Source organism: Dendronephthya gigantea, unplaced genomic scaffold (assembly GCF_004324835.1).
Source record: "Dendronephthya gigantea isolate DGI-Jeju-01 unplaced genomic scaffold, DenGig_1.0 000313F, whole genome shotgun sequence".
Taxonomy (NCBI): domain Eukaryota; kingdom Metazoa; phylum Cnidaria; class Anthozoa; order Malacalcyonacea; family Nephtheidae; genus Dendronephthya; species Dendronephthya gigantea.
In genome coordinates, this window is record NW_021163323.1 from 62,229 (window position 1) to 77,661 (window position 15,433).

The 15,433-nt window shown below is 37.5% G+C and overlaps 2 protein-coding genes across 3 annotated transcripts; both read right to left on the bottom strand.

The window, feature by feature from the left end:
- Positions 1-828: 828 nt before the first annotated feature.
- LOC114541864 (leukocyte cell-derived chemotaxin-2-like) lies at positions 829-1,607 on the bottom strand. The gene is made up of 3 exons (XM_028561676.1): positions 1,434-1,607; positions 1,232-1,337; positions 829-1,134 (listed from the first exon to the last, which is right to left on the bottom strand). The coding sequence occupies exons 1-3, from the start codon at positions 1,477-1,479 to the stop codon at positions 1,053-1,055; spliced, it is 234 nt and encodes a 77-aa protein (XP_028417477.1). The 5' UTR covers positions 1,480-1,607; the 3' UTR covers positions 829-1,052.
- Positions 1,608-5,807: 4,200 nt separating this feature from the next.
- LOC114541865 (leukocyte cell-derived chemotaxin-2-like) lies at positions 5,808-12,413 on the bottom strand. Of its 2 annotated transcripts, none has more exons than XM_028561677.1 (3): positions 12,076-12,413; positions 11,872-11,977; positions 5,808-6,071 (listed from the first exon to the last, which is right to left on the bottom strand). In XM_028561677.1, exons 1-3 carry the CDS (start codon positions 12,119-12,121, stop codon positions 5,990-5,992), a joined length of 234 nt encoding a protein of 77 aa, XP_028417478.1. In that variant the 5' UTR covers positions 12,122-12,413; the 3' UTR covers positions 5,808-5,989. The 2 variants fall into 2 exon arrangements, with proteins under 2 accessions (XP_028417478.1, XP_028417479.1); XM_028561678.1 differs by lacking the exon at positions 5,808-6,071 and adding an exon at positions 11,524-11,774.
- Positions 12,414-15,433: the final 3,020 nt, after the last annotated feature.

Genomic DNA, 15,433 nt, shown 5'->3' on the forward strand with positions numbered 1-15,433 from the left:
ATTAAAAATGAGGCTGTTAGCAGGGGGGTGATTGCCTCCATTTACAGTACTTGCTGAGTGAATGAACCACTTATGCAAAAAACTATGGAGTTGTTCTTCTGATAGGTATTCTGTGCCTACACTTTCTTTTACTTTTATTGTATTTTTATCTTCACTTGAAAGCACGACATGAAATTACCATTTAGACCAAACCCGGGGAGTGACAGGAGTCAATGACCAAATTCATTATTCATTCTGTTTCGAGAAATGCATTATAGTTTAAAATTTAGTTTAGCCGAATTCATATTAGAGGCGGGAAACTCGTCTTACAAGGTCAAGGAAAACAGGAAACTCGTCTTACAGGGGAAACTCCTCTTGGAAACTCATCTTAGACGGGAAACTCGTCTGATGTGAATCAGGCCACAGACGGGTTTCTCGTCAGAATTTTCCCGCCTAACTTTCCCGTCTAAACAAACGGTTAATTTGAACGGGAATCCCTTCTGGACGAGAAACTCGTCTTAAATTCGCATTTAGACGGATAAATCAGACGAGTTTCTGAAATATCAACACGGTCAAAGACAGAACAAGCGGGTAAAGCCCGCCGCACAAGAGAGCTATCAGCTGAGCTAACGACCTCGCGAGGCAGTTAACTCAGCCTGAAAACTATCCGCACACGATAGAAACTTGCCTCTCGACGCGAATTCCTCACGAAAAACTATCCGCACACGAGAGTAACTTGCTGAGCTAACAGCCTCGCGAGGTCTTTACCTCAGCTACCAGCTCTCGTGTGAGGCGCACTTAATTGAGAAAATAAACAAAATTATTATCGTAATAATCAGGATACCCTTTTTAGCATTACCCGACCCATTACACGTGTAAATTTTATATCCATTCCAAGTCATATTAAGACGGGTTTTTACAATCAACTTTCCTGTCTAAGATGAATTTCCCGTGCCTAATATGAATTTGGTTGTTAATGTGAGAGAGATGATACCTTCGGCTTCTCCGCTTCCTTGAATATACAATCCATTGTTATATGGTTTGTTGTTGTTTGAATAAGAACGTGATTTTCGTCAGATCTTCGCAGCAAATTGTGTCATGACAGAACTCCCTGGTTTGCAAATTATGTCGACACCATTGTGTGTACGAGAACCTCTGTATAATGATAAATTCACGTTAATTTAATTGTTTTGTAAGATTATAAGAATATTATCGATTTGCTGTGTTGTTACAAGGTTACATCTGGTCTTACCTTGGTGTTCCGAAATCACCACAACCCTGACTGTCACATTCACGGATTAAATTTCTACCATTTGAGCTGCAAAGCTGACCAAGTTTAAAACATTCAACCGCATTATCTAGAAAAAAATCCAGAAAAATACGATGAAGAATAACGAAGTGATACTTGAGAATTCTATGAACAAAGATATATATCACAATATGTATTCCAGTACCTGCAAAGACTAGGAATATAACAACGATCTTAACAACTCCAAACATCTTTGATCTGCTAAAATTTAATCTTCTAGCTTGAAATGGCTTTTCATCGATATAATGACCGCACTTATACAGGATGTTTAAAAAAACACAACACTTAATATTTATGAATATTTTGATACGCTATACGATCTTTTGTCATCAAAACGAAAGTGAATTTCATAAACACTTTGAAGTTGCGTTTTTCTTATTTACCACAGCTGTAGATCAATCCACAAGATATCCTGAACCATTTGTGTGTTGATGAAGACTCATTTAGATTGGAATATTATTGCACCGCAAAAATATTTAACTTGACTTAGACAGAGTAAAATACTAAAGTAGGTCACATCTGAGTGCATTGCAAGCTAATGGGTTAACAAAAGACACTGACAGATAGTTTTGTTAACTTATATTAACTGACTTTACTCTTCCACTGATGAGTAAAATCATCTGACACGATTAGGAAAAATCTAGGTTCATAATGCTGGACCATGCAGTTTGACCCATTCACTTGGCATACATAGCTCAGTGCGTTATACTCCAGTCCCAGTTCTCTCTCTCAGCTCGCGATATTTTTTAATTTATTTGTGGAAAACTGCAGCAAATTCCAGGAATTCCTGACAGCAAATGATGCATTTTATGCAAACACTTTATAAGGAAGAGATATTTGTCTTCATAAACTGATCATTTTGGAGAAGATTTCGAGAAAATACAAACACAGACATCTTCAAGAACGAACACTGTATCTATATTGAGTCTATACAGCGAGGTTTATACTACAGAGCGACAAACAACACAGAACTTGCTTTATTATTACGACACAAGAACGACGTGAAATATGGCTTTAGGTATACAAGGCTACGACGAAGAAAGGTTTGTGGACAAAATCAATCAAAATTTCCTCTGTCAGATTTGCTTCAACGTCTTGAAAGAGCCGGTTATGTGTTCGAGAAACCAGCATTCTTTTTGCCGTTGTTGTATTACGAAACATCTGGAAAATTCCCAAACATGTCCAACGTGTGCTGATGAACTGACCGTAGAGACTTTGGCCGAACCACAACGAATGATCAAAGATTATTTAAATGAGTCAAAAATTCGTTGCGTTTACATCGACAGAGGTTGTCAAGAGGTTGTAGAATTACAGCATCTTGACCGCCATGAAGATACATGTGGATATACACCAGCCGTTTGTACAAACCAAGGCTGTGGTTTAATTGTCAACAAGCGTGATCTTATTCACCATGAAAGTGAAGTCTGTGAATTCCGAAAGTTGAAGTGTCACTCGTGCGGAGAAATGACGAAAACTTTGGCAGATATGGAGGAAAGAATGGCGAATATCGAGAAGAATATGGCAACAAATAAAACAGTTGAAACTAAAATAACAAATTTACAGAAAAATATCACAAAAAATACCACAGGCACAGGCGCAGATATAAAAGCAGATATGGAAGGAAAACTCGAAGCGGTTAACAGCAAAGTCGATGGATTGAAAACAGCTTTGGTCAGAGCTTTTGATGAAATAAAGGACGTTCTTATAACGATGGAGGGCAAGATAGAAGAAAACACAAGAAAAGTAAGAAATAGACCAAGTGGTGATAAGAAAAATATTATTGTTGCTGGAGGTGATGGAACTAACACTGTAGAGATGTTTAACTGGCGCCAAAGAACATGGTTGCCATTACAATCAATGCCAAAGAGACGTTATGGAGCGACTTCATTTATTTATAACAATCATATGACTATAGCTGGGGGTGACTGTGATTGGTATGACATTGTTGATGATATGATTAGAATGAATATTGACCCAAACCCTGATCTCTCAACACACTGGAGCGACTGTCCTGTTAAACTACCTGATAAGTTGAAAAACCACAGCAGTGTGCTGTATAATGATCAGTTCATAGTCTCTGGAGGTGAAAAGAGAAATGTTTCATCTGACTTGATCAGATCAGTCCAGCTTGTTCCTCCCTATACTGTGAAGACCTTATCAAGAATGCCAGAACCAAGACAATATCACAGCATGGAAATATTTGATGATAATTTGTTGATAGTTGGTGGAACTACAACTCACAGATACAAAGACAACCTCAGCAGTGTTGCACTTTACGATATAAAGAAGAATGAGCTGAAACTGTTGTCACCACTGCCATATGAAGTAAGTGAGATGGCAACTGTAAGATGGGGAGACAACATTGTTGTTATTGGTGGCAAAGACAAACATGACAAGGCATTAGATACAGTTATCATTTACAATGTCAAGACAGAACAAAGTCACATGCTGCCATCAATGAGATGTAAGAGGTGGAGATGTACTGCAGTTGTTATTGAAAACAACATTGTAGTCCTGGGAGGGTGTGGTGGGCGAGGACCGCTGAAGTCAGTTGAAGGTTTCAACTTTGAAAGGTATTCTTGGGAAGAACTTCCAGAAATGTCTGAAGCAAGATACTCGCACACTGCTGTTGTTGTGTAAACAATATGTAAGGTATTAAGTGAAAACTCCTAACATATTACGAACATTTGAAATATTAAACTATAAGAGTTTCACAAAGTTATAGAAATAGATTGTAGCATTCTAAGTTGATTGTCAGACATATACTGATTTGTATTTTTGTGATTGAATTTAAACTGAGTCAGTTCTAGAATTATATATTAAGAACAATAACAAATCTTTGAAAAAGATTTTTTCATTGAGGAAGGCTTAAAATGAAACACAAAATAAAAGATTTGAAATAAGCTTTTCTGCACCCCCTCCACCTAGGTTTTTCACCCACCCCCCACCCCTCCCCACCTGGGTTCTTCTGCATTGGTCCCCCAGACCAAGAATCCTAACTGAGCCTCTGCCTAAAGAAATAGCTCAGTTACCTATTTTAAATATCAGCCTGTCTGTAAATGATGTCTGTGTCTGTCAGACTGCCACAGACCAAGTCATATTTTAAAATTTAACAATTAAAAAGATTTGGAGAGATAGTTTTACTCTTTATTAAAACAGAACCCAGATTAACTAATAAAAATTGGTTTGTCAACTAAAATAAAATTCTTGTTTCAAGTTTGCTCACAGATTGTTTTGTAATTTCACGTTTTCCATTGCATCCTTGAAGGCTTTTAGTACAAGATTTACATTATCTTTTGTACTGTTCAACCCCATCAGACCAACACGCCATATCTGAAAAATTTCACGACAAAAAGTAAGGTTTTTCACAGGGAAAAAAATTTACGATTATGGAGGGAATATCTGCGAATATGGAGAAGAAAATTGTGAATATGGATACCTTTCCAGCAGATCTTCCAAGACCACCCGAAATATCCATTTTATATCTGAAAATGAAATTGATTATTCAATTTTAACACTCTCCCTCTTTAGTGGGCCTCTATGAATCACCCCCCTGCAAGTGTTAAAAATGCGATGTTGGCAGGGGGGTAGTTCTTCCTAAGATTCATCACTCAGCAAGTACCGTAAATGGAAGGAATCACCCCCCTGCTCATATTAAAAAATGGGCTGTTGGCAGGGGGGTGATTGCCTTCATTTACAGTACTTGCTGAGTGAACGGAACCACTTATGCAAAAAACTATGGAGTTGTTCTTCTGATAGGTATTCTGTGCCTACACTTTCTTTTACTTTTATTGTATTTTTATCTTTACTTGAAAGCACGTCATGAAATTACCATTTAGACCTAACCCGGGGGGTGACGAGAGTCAATGACCAAATTCATTACTCATTCTGTTTCGAGAAATGCATTATAGTTTAAAATTTAGTTTAGCCGAATTCATATTAGAGGCGGGAAACTCGTCTTACAAGGTCAAGGAAAACAGGAAACTCGTCTTACAGGGGAAACTCCTCTTGGAAACTCATCTTAGACGGGAAACTCGTCTGATGTGAATCACGCCACAGACGGGTTTCTCGTCAGAATTTTCCCGCCTAACTTTCCCGTCTAAACAAACGGTTAATTTGAACGGGAATCCCTTCTGGACGAGAAACTCGTCTTAAATTCGCATTTAGACGGATAAATCAGACGAGTTTCTGAAATATCAACACGGTCAAGGACGGAACAAGGGTAAAGCCCGCCGCACAAGAGAGCTATCAGCTGAGCTAACGATCTCGCGAGGCAGTTAACTCAGCCTGAAAACTATCCGCACACGATAGAAACTTGCCTCTCGAGGCGAATTCCTCACGAAAAACTATCCGCACACGAGAGTAACTTGCTGAGCTAACAGCCTCGCGAAGTCTTTACCTCAGCTACTAGCTCTGGTGTGAGGCGCTAACTGAGAAAATAAACAAAATTATTATCGTAATAATCACGATACCCTTTTTAGCATTACCCGACCCATTACGCGTGTAAATTTTATATCCATTCCAAGTCATATTAAGACGGGTTTTTACAATCAACTTTCCTGTCTAAGATGAATTTCCCGTGCCTAATATGAATTTGGTTATTAATGTGAGAGAGATGATACCTTCGGCTTCTCCGCTTCCTTGAATATACAATCCATTGTTATATGGTTTGTTGTTGTTTGAATAAGAACGTGATTTTCGTCAGATCTTCGCAGCAAATGGTGTCATGACAGAACTCCCTGGTTTGCAAATTATGTCGACACCATTGTGTGTACGAGAACCTCTGTATAATGATAAATTCACGTTAATTTAATTGTTTTGTAAGATTATAAGAATATTATCGATTCGCTGTGTTGCTACAAGGTTACATCTGGTCTTACATTGGTGTTCAGAAATCACCACAACCCTGACTGTCACATTCACGGATTAAATTTCTACCATTTGAGCTGCAAAGCTGACCAAGTTTAAAACATTCAACCGCATTATCTAGAAAAATAAATCCAGAAAAATACGATGAAGAATAACGAAGTGATACTTGAGAATTCTTTGAACAAAGATATATATCACAATATGTATTCCAGTACCTGCAAAGACTAGGAATATAACAACGATCTTAACAACTCCAAACATCTTTGATCTGCTAAAATTTAATCTTCTAGCTTGAAATGGCTTTTCATCGATATAATGACCGCACTTATACTGGATGTTTAAAAAAACCCTACATTTAATATTTATGAATATTTTTATACGCTATACGATCTTTTGTGATCAAAACGAAAGTGAATTTCATAAACACTTTGAAGTTGCGTTTTTCTTATTCACCACAGCTGTAGATCAATCCACAAGATATCCTGAACCATTTGTGTGTTGATGAAAACTCATTTAGATTGGAATATTATTGCACCGCGAAAATATTCAACTTGACTTAGACAGAGTAAAATACTAAAGTAGGTCACATCTGGGTGTATTGCAAGCTAATGGGTTAACAAGAGACACTGACAGATAGTTTTGTAAACTTATTAACTGACAATACTCTTCCACTGATGAGTAAAATCATCTGGCATTAGACAGAGTAAAATACTAAAGTAGGTCACATCTGGGTGCATTGCAAGCTAATGGGTTAACAAGAGACACTGACAGATAGTTTTGTTAACTTATTAACTGACAGTATTCTTCCACTGATGAGTAAAATCATCTGACATTAGACAGAGTAAAATACTAAAGTAGGTCACATCTGGGTGCATTGCAAGTTAATGGGTTAACAAGAGACACTGACAGATAGTTTTGTTAACTTATTAACTGACAGTATTCTTCCACTGATGAGTAAAATCATGTGACATTAGACAGAGTAAAATACTAAAGTAGGTCAAATCTGGGTGCATTACAAGCTAATGGGTTAACAAGAGACACTGACAGATAGTTTTGTTAACTTATTAACTGACAGTATTCTTCCACTGATGAGTAAAATTCTGACATTAGACAGAGTAAAATACTAAAGTAGGTCACATCTGGGTGCATTGCAAGTTAATGGGTTAACAAGAGACACTGACAGATAGTTTTGTTAACTTATTAACTGACAGTATTCTTCCACTGATGAGTAAAATCATCTGACATTAGACAGAGTAAAATACTAAAGTAGGTCAAATCTGGGTGCATTACAAGCTAATGGGTTAACAAGAGACACTGACAGATAGTTTTGTTAACTTATTAACTGACAGTACTCTTCCACTGATGAGTAAAATCATCTGACACGATTAGGAAAAATCTAGGTTCATAATGCTGGACCATGCATTTTGACCCATTCACTTAGCATACATAGCTCAGTGCGTTATACTCCAGTCCCAGTTCTCTCTCTCAGCTCGCGATATTTTTTAATTTATTTGTGGAAACACGGCAGCAAATTCCAAGAATTCCTGACAGCAAATGATGCATTTTATGCAAACACTTTATAAGGAAGAGATATTTGTCTTCATAAACTAATCATTTTGGAGAAGATTTTGAGAAAATACAAACACAGACTTCTCCAAGAACGAACATTGTATCTATATTCAGTCTATACAGCGAGGTTTATACTACAGAGCGATAAACAACACAGAACTTGCTTTATTATTACGACACAAGAACGACGTGAAATATGGCTTCATATATACAAGGCTACGATGAAGAAAGGTTTGTGAACCAAATCGATCGAAATTTTCATTGCCAGATTTGCTTCAACGTTTTGAAAGAGCCGGTTATGTGTTCGAGAAACCAGCATTCTTTTTGCCGTTGTTGTATTACGAAACATCTGGAAAATTCTCAAACATGCCCAACGTGTGCTGATGAACTGACCGTAGAGACTTTGACCGAACCTTCACGAATGGTAAAAGATTTTTTAAAGGAATCGAAAATTCGTTGCGTTTACATCGACAGAGGTTGTCAAGAAGTTGTAGAATTGCAGCATCTTGACCGCCATGAAGATACATGTGGATATACACCAGCCGTTTGTACAAACCAAGGCTGTGGTTTAATTGTCAACAAGCGTGATCTTATTCACCATGAAAGTGAAGTCTGTGAATTCCGAAATTTGAAATGTCACTCGTGCGGAGAAATAACCAAAACTTTGGCAGATATGGAGGAAAGAATGGCGAATATCGAGAAGAATAATGTAACAATTAGAACAAAAATAACAAATTTGCAGAAAAATGTTGCCACTGTTGCAAATAATATGGAGAAAAACACGGCAGATTTAAAAGCAGATATGGAAGGAAAACACGAAGCGGTTAACAACAAAGTCGATGGATTGAAAACAGCTTTGGTCAGAGCTTTTGATGAAATGAAGGACGTTCTTATCACGATGGAGGGCAAGATAGAAGAAAACACAAGAAAAGTAAGAAATAGACCAAGTGGTGATAAGGAAAATATAATTGTTGCTGGAGGTGGACTAACTAATTCTGTAGAGATGTTTAACTGGCGTCAAAGAACATGGTCGCCATTACAATCAATACCAAAGTATCGTTATGGAGCGACTTCATTTATTTATAACAATCATATGACTATAGCTGGGGGTTGTGATGGGTCTGACATTGTTGATGATATGATTAGAATGAATATTCACCCAAACCCTGATCTCTCAACACACTGGAGTGACTGTCCTGTTAAACTACCTGATAAGTTGAAATTCCACAACAGTGTGCTGTATAATGATCAGTTGATAGTCTCTGGAGGTGATAATGGAAATGGTTTATCTGACTTGATCAGATCAGTCCAGCTTGTTCCTCCCTATACTGATAAGACCTTATCAAGAATGCCAGAACCAAGACAATATCACAGCATGGAAATATTTGATGATAATTTGTTGATAGTTGGTGGAAGTACAACTCGCAATTACAAAGACAACCTCAGCAGTGTCGTACTGTACAATATAAAGAAGAATGAGCTGAAACAGTTGTCCCCACTGCCGTATGAAGTGAGTGATATGGCAACTGTGAGATGGGGAGAGAACATTGTTGTTATTGGTGGCTTTGACAAACATTGCAAGACATTAGATACAGTTATCATTTACAATGTCAAGACAGAACAAAGTCACATGATGCCATCAATGAGATGTAAGAGGAGGGGATTTACTGCAGTTGTTATTGAAAACAACATTGTAGTCCTGGGAGGGTGGGGTGAGGATGAATACCTGAAGTCAGTTGAAGATTTCAACTTTGAAAGGTATTCTTGGGAAGAACTTCCAGAAACATCTGAAAGAAGGTGGCTGCACACTGCTGTTGTTGTGTGAACAATATGTAAGATATTCAGTGAAAACTCCTAACATATTATGAACAATTGAAATGAACTATAAGATTTTGACAAAGTTATAGAAATAGATTGTAGCATTCTAAGTTGATTGTCAGACATATACTGATTTGTATTTTTGTGATTGAATTTAAATTGAGCCAGTTCTTAGAATTATATATTAAAGAACAATAACAAATCTATAAAATAAATATTTTCATTGGGGAGGATTTAAAAAGAAACACCAAATAAAACATTTGAAAAAAGCTTTCTGCACCCCCTCCACCTAGGATTTTTCACCCCCTCCCACATAGGTTTTTCATACCCACACCCCATCCCACCCAGGTTTTTTCACCCCCACAACCACATACGTTTTTTCAGCCACAACCCCACCCCTCCCAACCTGGCTTCTTCTGCCCTGGTCCCCCAGACCAAGAATCCTAACTGAGCCTCTGCCTCAAGAAATAGCTCAGTTACCTATTTTAAATATCAGCCTGTCTGTAAATGATGTCTGTGTCTGTCAGACTGCCACAGACCAAGTATTTTTGAAATTTAACAATTAACAAGATTTGGAGAGATAGTTTTACTCTTTATTAAAACAGAACCCAGATTAACTAATAAAAATTGGTTTGTCAACTAAAATAAAATTCTTGTTTCAAGTTTCCTCACAGATTGTTTTGTAATTTCACGTTTTCCATTGCATCCTTGAAGGCTTTTAGTACAAGATTTACATTATCTTTTGTACTGTTCAACCCCATCAGACCAACACGCCATATCTGAAAAATTTCACGACAAAAAGTAAGGTTTTTCACAGGGAAAAAAATTTACGATTATGGAGGGAATATCTGCGAATATGGAGAAGAAAATTGTGAATATGGATACCTTTCCAGCAGATCTTCCAAGACCACCCGAAATATCCATTTTATATCTGAAAATGAAATTGATTATTCAATTTTAACACTCTCCCTCTTTAGTGGGCCTCTATGAATCACCCCCCTGCAAGTGTTAAAAATGCGATGTTGGCAGGGGGGTAGTTCTTCCTAAGATTCATCACTCAGCAAGTACCGTAAATGGAAGGAATCACCCCCCTGCTCATATAAAAAATGGGGCTGTTGGCAGGGGGGGTGATTGCCTTCATTTACAGTACTTGCTGGGTAACGGAACCACTTATGCAAAAAACTATGGAGTTGTTCTTCTGATAGGTATTCTGTGCCTACACTTTCTTTTACTTTTATTGTATTTTTATCTTTACTTGAAAGCACGTCATGAAATTACCATTTAGACCTAACCCGGGGGGTGACGAGAGTCAATGACCAAATTCATTACTCATTCTGTTTCGAGAAATGCATTATAGTTTAAAATTTAGTTTAGCCGAATTCATATTAGAGGCGGGAAACTCGTCTTACAAGGTCAAGGAAAACAGGAAACTCGTCTTACAGGGGAAACTCCTCTTGGAAACTCATCTTAGACGGGAAACTCGTCTGATGTGAATCACGCCACAGACGGGTTTCTCGTCAGAATTTTCCCGCCTAACTTTCCCGTCTAAACAAACGGTTAATTTGAACGGGAATCCCTTCTGGACGAGAAACTCGTCTTAAATTCGCATTTAGACGGATAAATCAGACGAGTTTCTGAAATATCAACACGGTCAAGGACGGAACAAGGGTAAAGCCCGCCGCACAAGAGAGCTATCGGCTGAGCTAACGACCTCGCGAGGCAGTTAACTCAGCCTGAAAACTATCCGCACACGATAGAAACTTGCCTCTCGAGGCGAATTCCTCACGAAAAACTATCCGCACACGAGAGTAACTTGTTGAGCTAACAGCCTCGCGAGGTCTTTACCTCAGCTAGCAGCTCTCGTGTGAGGCGCTTAACTGAGAAAATAAACAAAATTATTATCGTAATATTCACGATACCCTTTTTAGCATTACCCGACCCATTACACGTGTAAATTTTACATCAATTCCAAGTCATATTAAGACGGGTTTTTACAATCAACTTTCCTGTCTAAGATGAATTTCCCGTGCCTAATATGAATTTGGTTGTTAATGTGAGAGAGATGATACCTTCGGCTTCTCCGCTTCCTTGAATATACAATCCATTGTTATATGGTTTGTTGTTGTTTGAATAAGAACGTGATTTTCGTCAGATCTTCGCAGCAAATGGTGTTATGACAGAACTGCCTGGTTTGCAAATTATGTCGACACCATTGTGTGTACGAGAACCTCTGTATAATGATAAATTCACGTTAATTTAATTGTTTTGTAAGATTATAAGAATATTATCGATTCGCTGTGTTGTTACAAGGTTACATCTGGTCTTACCTTGGTGTTCCGAAATCACCACAACCCTGACTGTCACATTCACGGATTGAATTTCTGCCATTTGAGCTGCAAAGCTGACCAAGTTTAAAACATTCAACCGCATTATCTAGAAAAATAAACACAGAAAAATACGATGAAGAATAACGAAGTGATACTTGAGAATTCTATGAGCAAAGATATATATCACAATATGTATTCCAGTACCTGCAAAGACTAGGAATATAACAACGATCTTAACAACTCCAAACATCTTTGATCTGCTAAAATTTAATCTTCTAGCTTGAAATGGCTTTTCATCGATATAATGACCGCACTTATACAGGATGTTTAAAAAAACACAACACTTAATATTTATGAATATTTTGATACGCTATACGATCTTTTGTGATCAAAACGAAAGTGAATTTCATGAACACTTTGAAGTTGCGTTTTTCTTATTCACCACAGCTGTAGATCAATCCACAAGATATCCTGAACCATTTGTGTGTTGATGAAAACTCATTTAGATTGGAATATTATTGCACCGCGAAAATATTCAACTTGACTTAAACAGAGTAAAATACTAAAGTAGGTCACATCTGGGCGCATTGCAAGCTAATGGGTTAACAAGAGACACTGACAGATAGTTTTGTTAACTTATTAACTGACAGTACTCTTCCAATGATGAGTAAAATCATCTGACATTAGACAGAGAAAAAAACTAAAGTAGGTCACATCTGGGTGCATTGCAAGCTAATGGGTTAACAAGGGACACTGACAGATAGTTTTGTTAACTTATTAACTGACAGTATTCTTCCACTGATGAGTAAAATCATCTGATATTAGACAGAGTAAAATACTAAAGTAGGTCACATCTGGGTGCATTGCAAGCTAATGGGTTAACAAGAGACACTGACAGATAGTTTTGTTAACTCGTAAACTGACAGTACTCTTCCACTGATGAGTAAAATCATCTGACACGATTACGAAAAATCTAGGTTCATAATGCTGCACCATGCAGTTTAACCCATTCACTTAGCATACATAGCTCAGTGCGTTATACTCCAGTTCCAGTTCTCTCTCTCAGCTCGCGATATTTTTAATTTTATTTGTCGAAACTCCGCAGGAAATCAGTTCCAAGAATTCCTGACAGCAAATGATGCATTTTATGCAAACCCTTTATAAGGAAGAGATATTTGTCTTCATAAACTGATCATTTCGGAGAAGATTTCGAGAAAATACAAACACAGAGTTCTCCAAGAACGAACACTGTATCTATATTCAGTCTATACAGCGAGGTTTATACTACAGAGCGACAAACAACACAGAACTTGCTTTATTATTACGACACAAAAACAATCTGGAATATATGGAAGAAAACCTTGAAGTGGTTAACAACGAGGTTATCCTAACTGAACCTTGATATCCACACCTCCTAGCGATAAGCTCTGTCTATAAACTATTTGTTATGATTGATTTTTCTTGGTATAAAGTATCATTTTCTTCGAACTCATTTCCATATAATGAAATAAGAAATTCCTAGCAACATTAACACAACCAATTGCAAGTCAGTATTTGAATAGGAGATGCTGAGCTTTTGTTAGGAGACAATAATAATAATATAATTTTTTATACAACAAATTCCTGTCCACTAAACACTCTTTAAACACTTACGGAAGAGATATTTCTCTGCTGATCTAAACAGATAATTTTGCCGTAACGATTTAAGAAAATACAAATACAGACTTCTCCAAGAACGAACACTGTATCTATATTCAGTCTATACAGCGAGGTTTATACTACAGAGCGACAAACAACACAGAACTTGCTTTATTATTACGACACAAGAACGACGTGAAATATGGCTTCATATATACAAGGCTACGATGAAGAAAGGTTTGTGAACCAAATCGATCGAAATTTTCATTGTCAGATTTGCTTCAACGTCTTGAAAGAGCCGGTTATGTGTTCGAGGAACCAGCATTCTTTTTGCCGTTGTTGTATTACGAAACATCTGGAAAATTCTCAAACATGTCCAACGTGTGCTGATGAACTGACCGTAGAGACTTTGATCGAACCACCGCGAATGGTTAAAGATTTTTTGAATGAATCAAAAATTCGTTGCGTTTACATCGACAGAGGTTGTCAAGAAGTTGTAGAATTACAGCATCTTGACCGCCATGAAGATACATGTGGACATACACCAGCCGTTTGTTCAAACCAAGGCTGTGGTTTAATTGTCAACAAGCGTGATCTTATTCACCATGAAAATGAAGTTTGTGAATTTCGAAAGTTGAAGTGTCACTCGTGCGGAGAAATTACGAAAACTTTGGCAGAAATGGAGGAAAGAATCGCGAATATGGAGAAGAACATGGGGAAGAATAGTGTAACAATTGAAACTAAAATAACAAATTTAGAGAGAAAAATAGACAAAAATACCGCGGATTTAAAAGCAGATATAAAAGCAGATATGGAAGGAAAACACGAAGCGGTTAACAACGAAGTCAATGGATTGAAAATAGCTTTGGTCAGAGCTTTTGATGAAATGAAGGACGTTCTTATCACGATGGAGGGCAAGATAGAAGAAAATACAAGAAAAGTAAGAAATAGACCAAGTGGTGATAAGGAAAATATAATTGTTGCTGGAGGTGGAGGAACTAACTCTGTAGAGATGTTTAACTGGCGTCAAAGAACATGGTCGCCATTACAATCAATGCCAAAGAATCGTTTTGGAGCGCCTTCATTTATTTATAACAATCATATGACTATAGCTGGGGGTAGCTGTGCTGGGTGTGGCATTGTTGATGATATCATTAGAATGAATATTGACCCAAACCCTGATCTCTCAACACACTGGAGTGACTCTCCTGTTAAACTACCTGATAAGTTGGAAAGCCACAGCAGTGTGCTGTATAATGATCAGTTGATAGTCTCTGGAGGTCATAATAGAAATGGTTTATCTGACTTGATCAGATCAGTCCAGCTTGTTCCTCCCTATACCGTGAAGACCTTATCAAGAATGCCAGAACCAAGACAAGGTCACAGCATGGAAATATTTGATGATAATTTGTTGATAGTTGGTGGAAGAACAACTCACAGATACACAGACAACCTCAGCAGTGTCGTACTGTACGATATAAAGAAGAATGAGCTGAAACAGTTGTCACCACTGCCATATGAAGTGAGTGATATGGCAACTGTGAGATGCGGAGACAACATTGTTGTTATTGGTGGCTCTGACAAACATGGCAAGATTCTAGATACAGTTATCATTTACAATGTCAAGACAGAACAAAGTCACATGCTGCCATCAATGAGATGTAAGAGGAGGGGATGTACTGCAGTTGTTCTTGAAAAGAACATTGTAGTCCTGGGAGGATCTGGTGAGCAAGGAAAGCTAAAGTCAGTTGAAGGTTTCAACTTTGAAAGGTATTCTTGGGAAGAACTTCCAGAAATGTCTAAAGCAAAATCGTGGCACACTGCTGCTGTTGTGTGAACAATATCTAAGGTATTAAGTGAAAACTCCTAACATATTATGAACATATGAAATGAACTAGTTATAAGATTTTCACAAAATTATAGA

Coding starts and splice junctions, on each gene's coding strand:
- LOC114541865 (XM_028561677.1), bottom strand. CDS start 12,121: ATGTTTGGAGTTGTTAAGATCGTTGTTATATTCCTAGTCTTTGCAG. Junction 11,978..12,075: donor TATATTCCTAGTCTTTGCAG/GTACTGGAATAC, acceptor TTATTTTTCTAG/ATAATGCGGTTGAATGTTTT. Junction 6,072..11,871: donor GGTGATTTCGGAACACCAAG/GTAAGACCAGAT, acceptor ATCATTATACAG/AGGTTCTCGTACACACAATG.
- LOC114541864 (XM_028561676.1), bottom strand. CDS start 1,479: ATGTTTGGAGTTGTTAAGATCGTTGTTATATTCCTAGTCTTTGCAG. Junction 1,338..1,433: donor TATATTCCTAGTCTTTGCAG/GTACTGGAATAC, acceptor ATTTTTTTCTAG/ATAATGCGGTTGAATGTTTT. Junction 1,135..1,231: donor GGTGATTTCGGAACACCAAG/GTAAGACCAGAT, acceptor ATCATTATACAG/AGGTTCTCGTACACACAATG.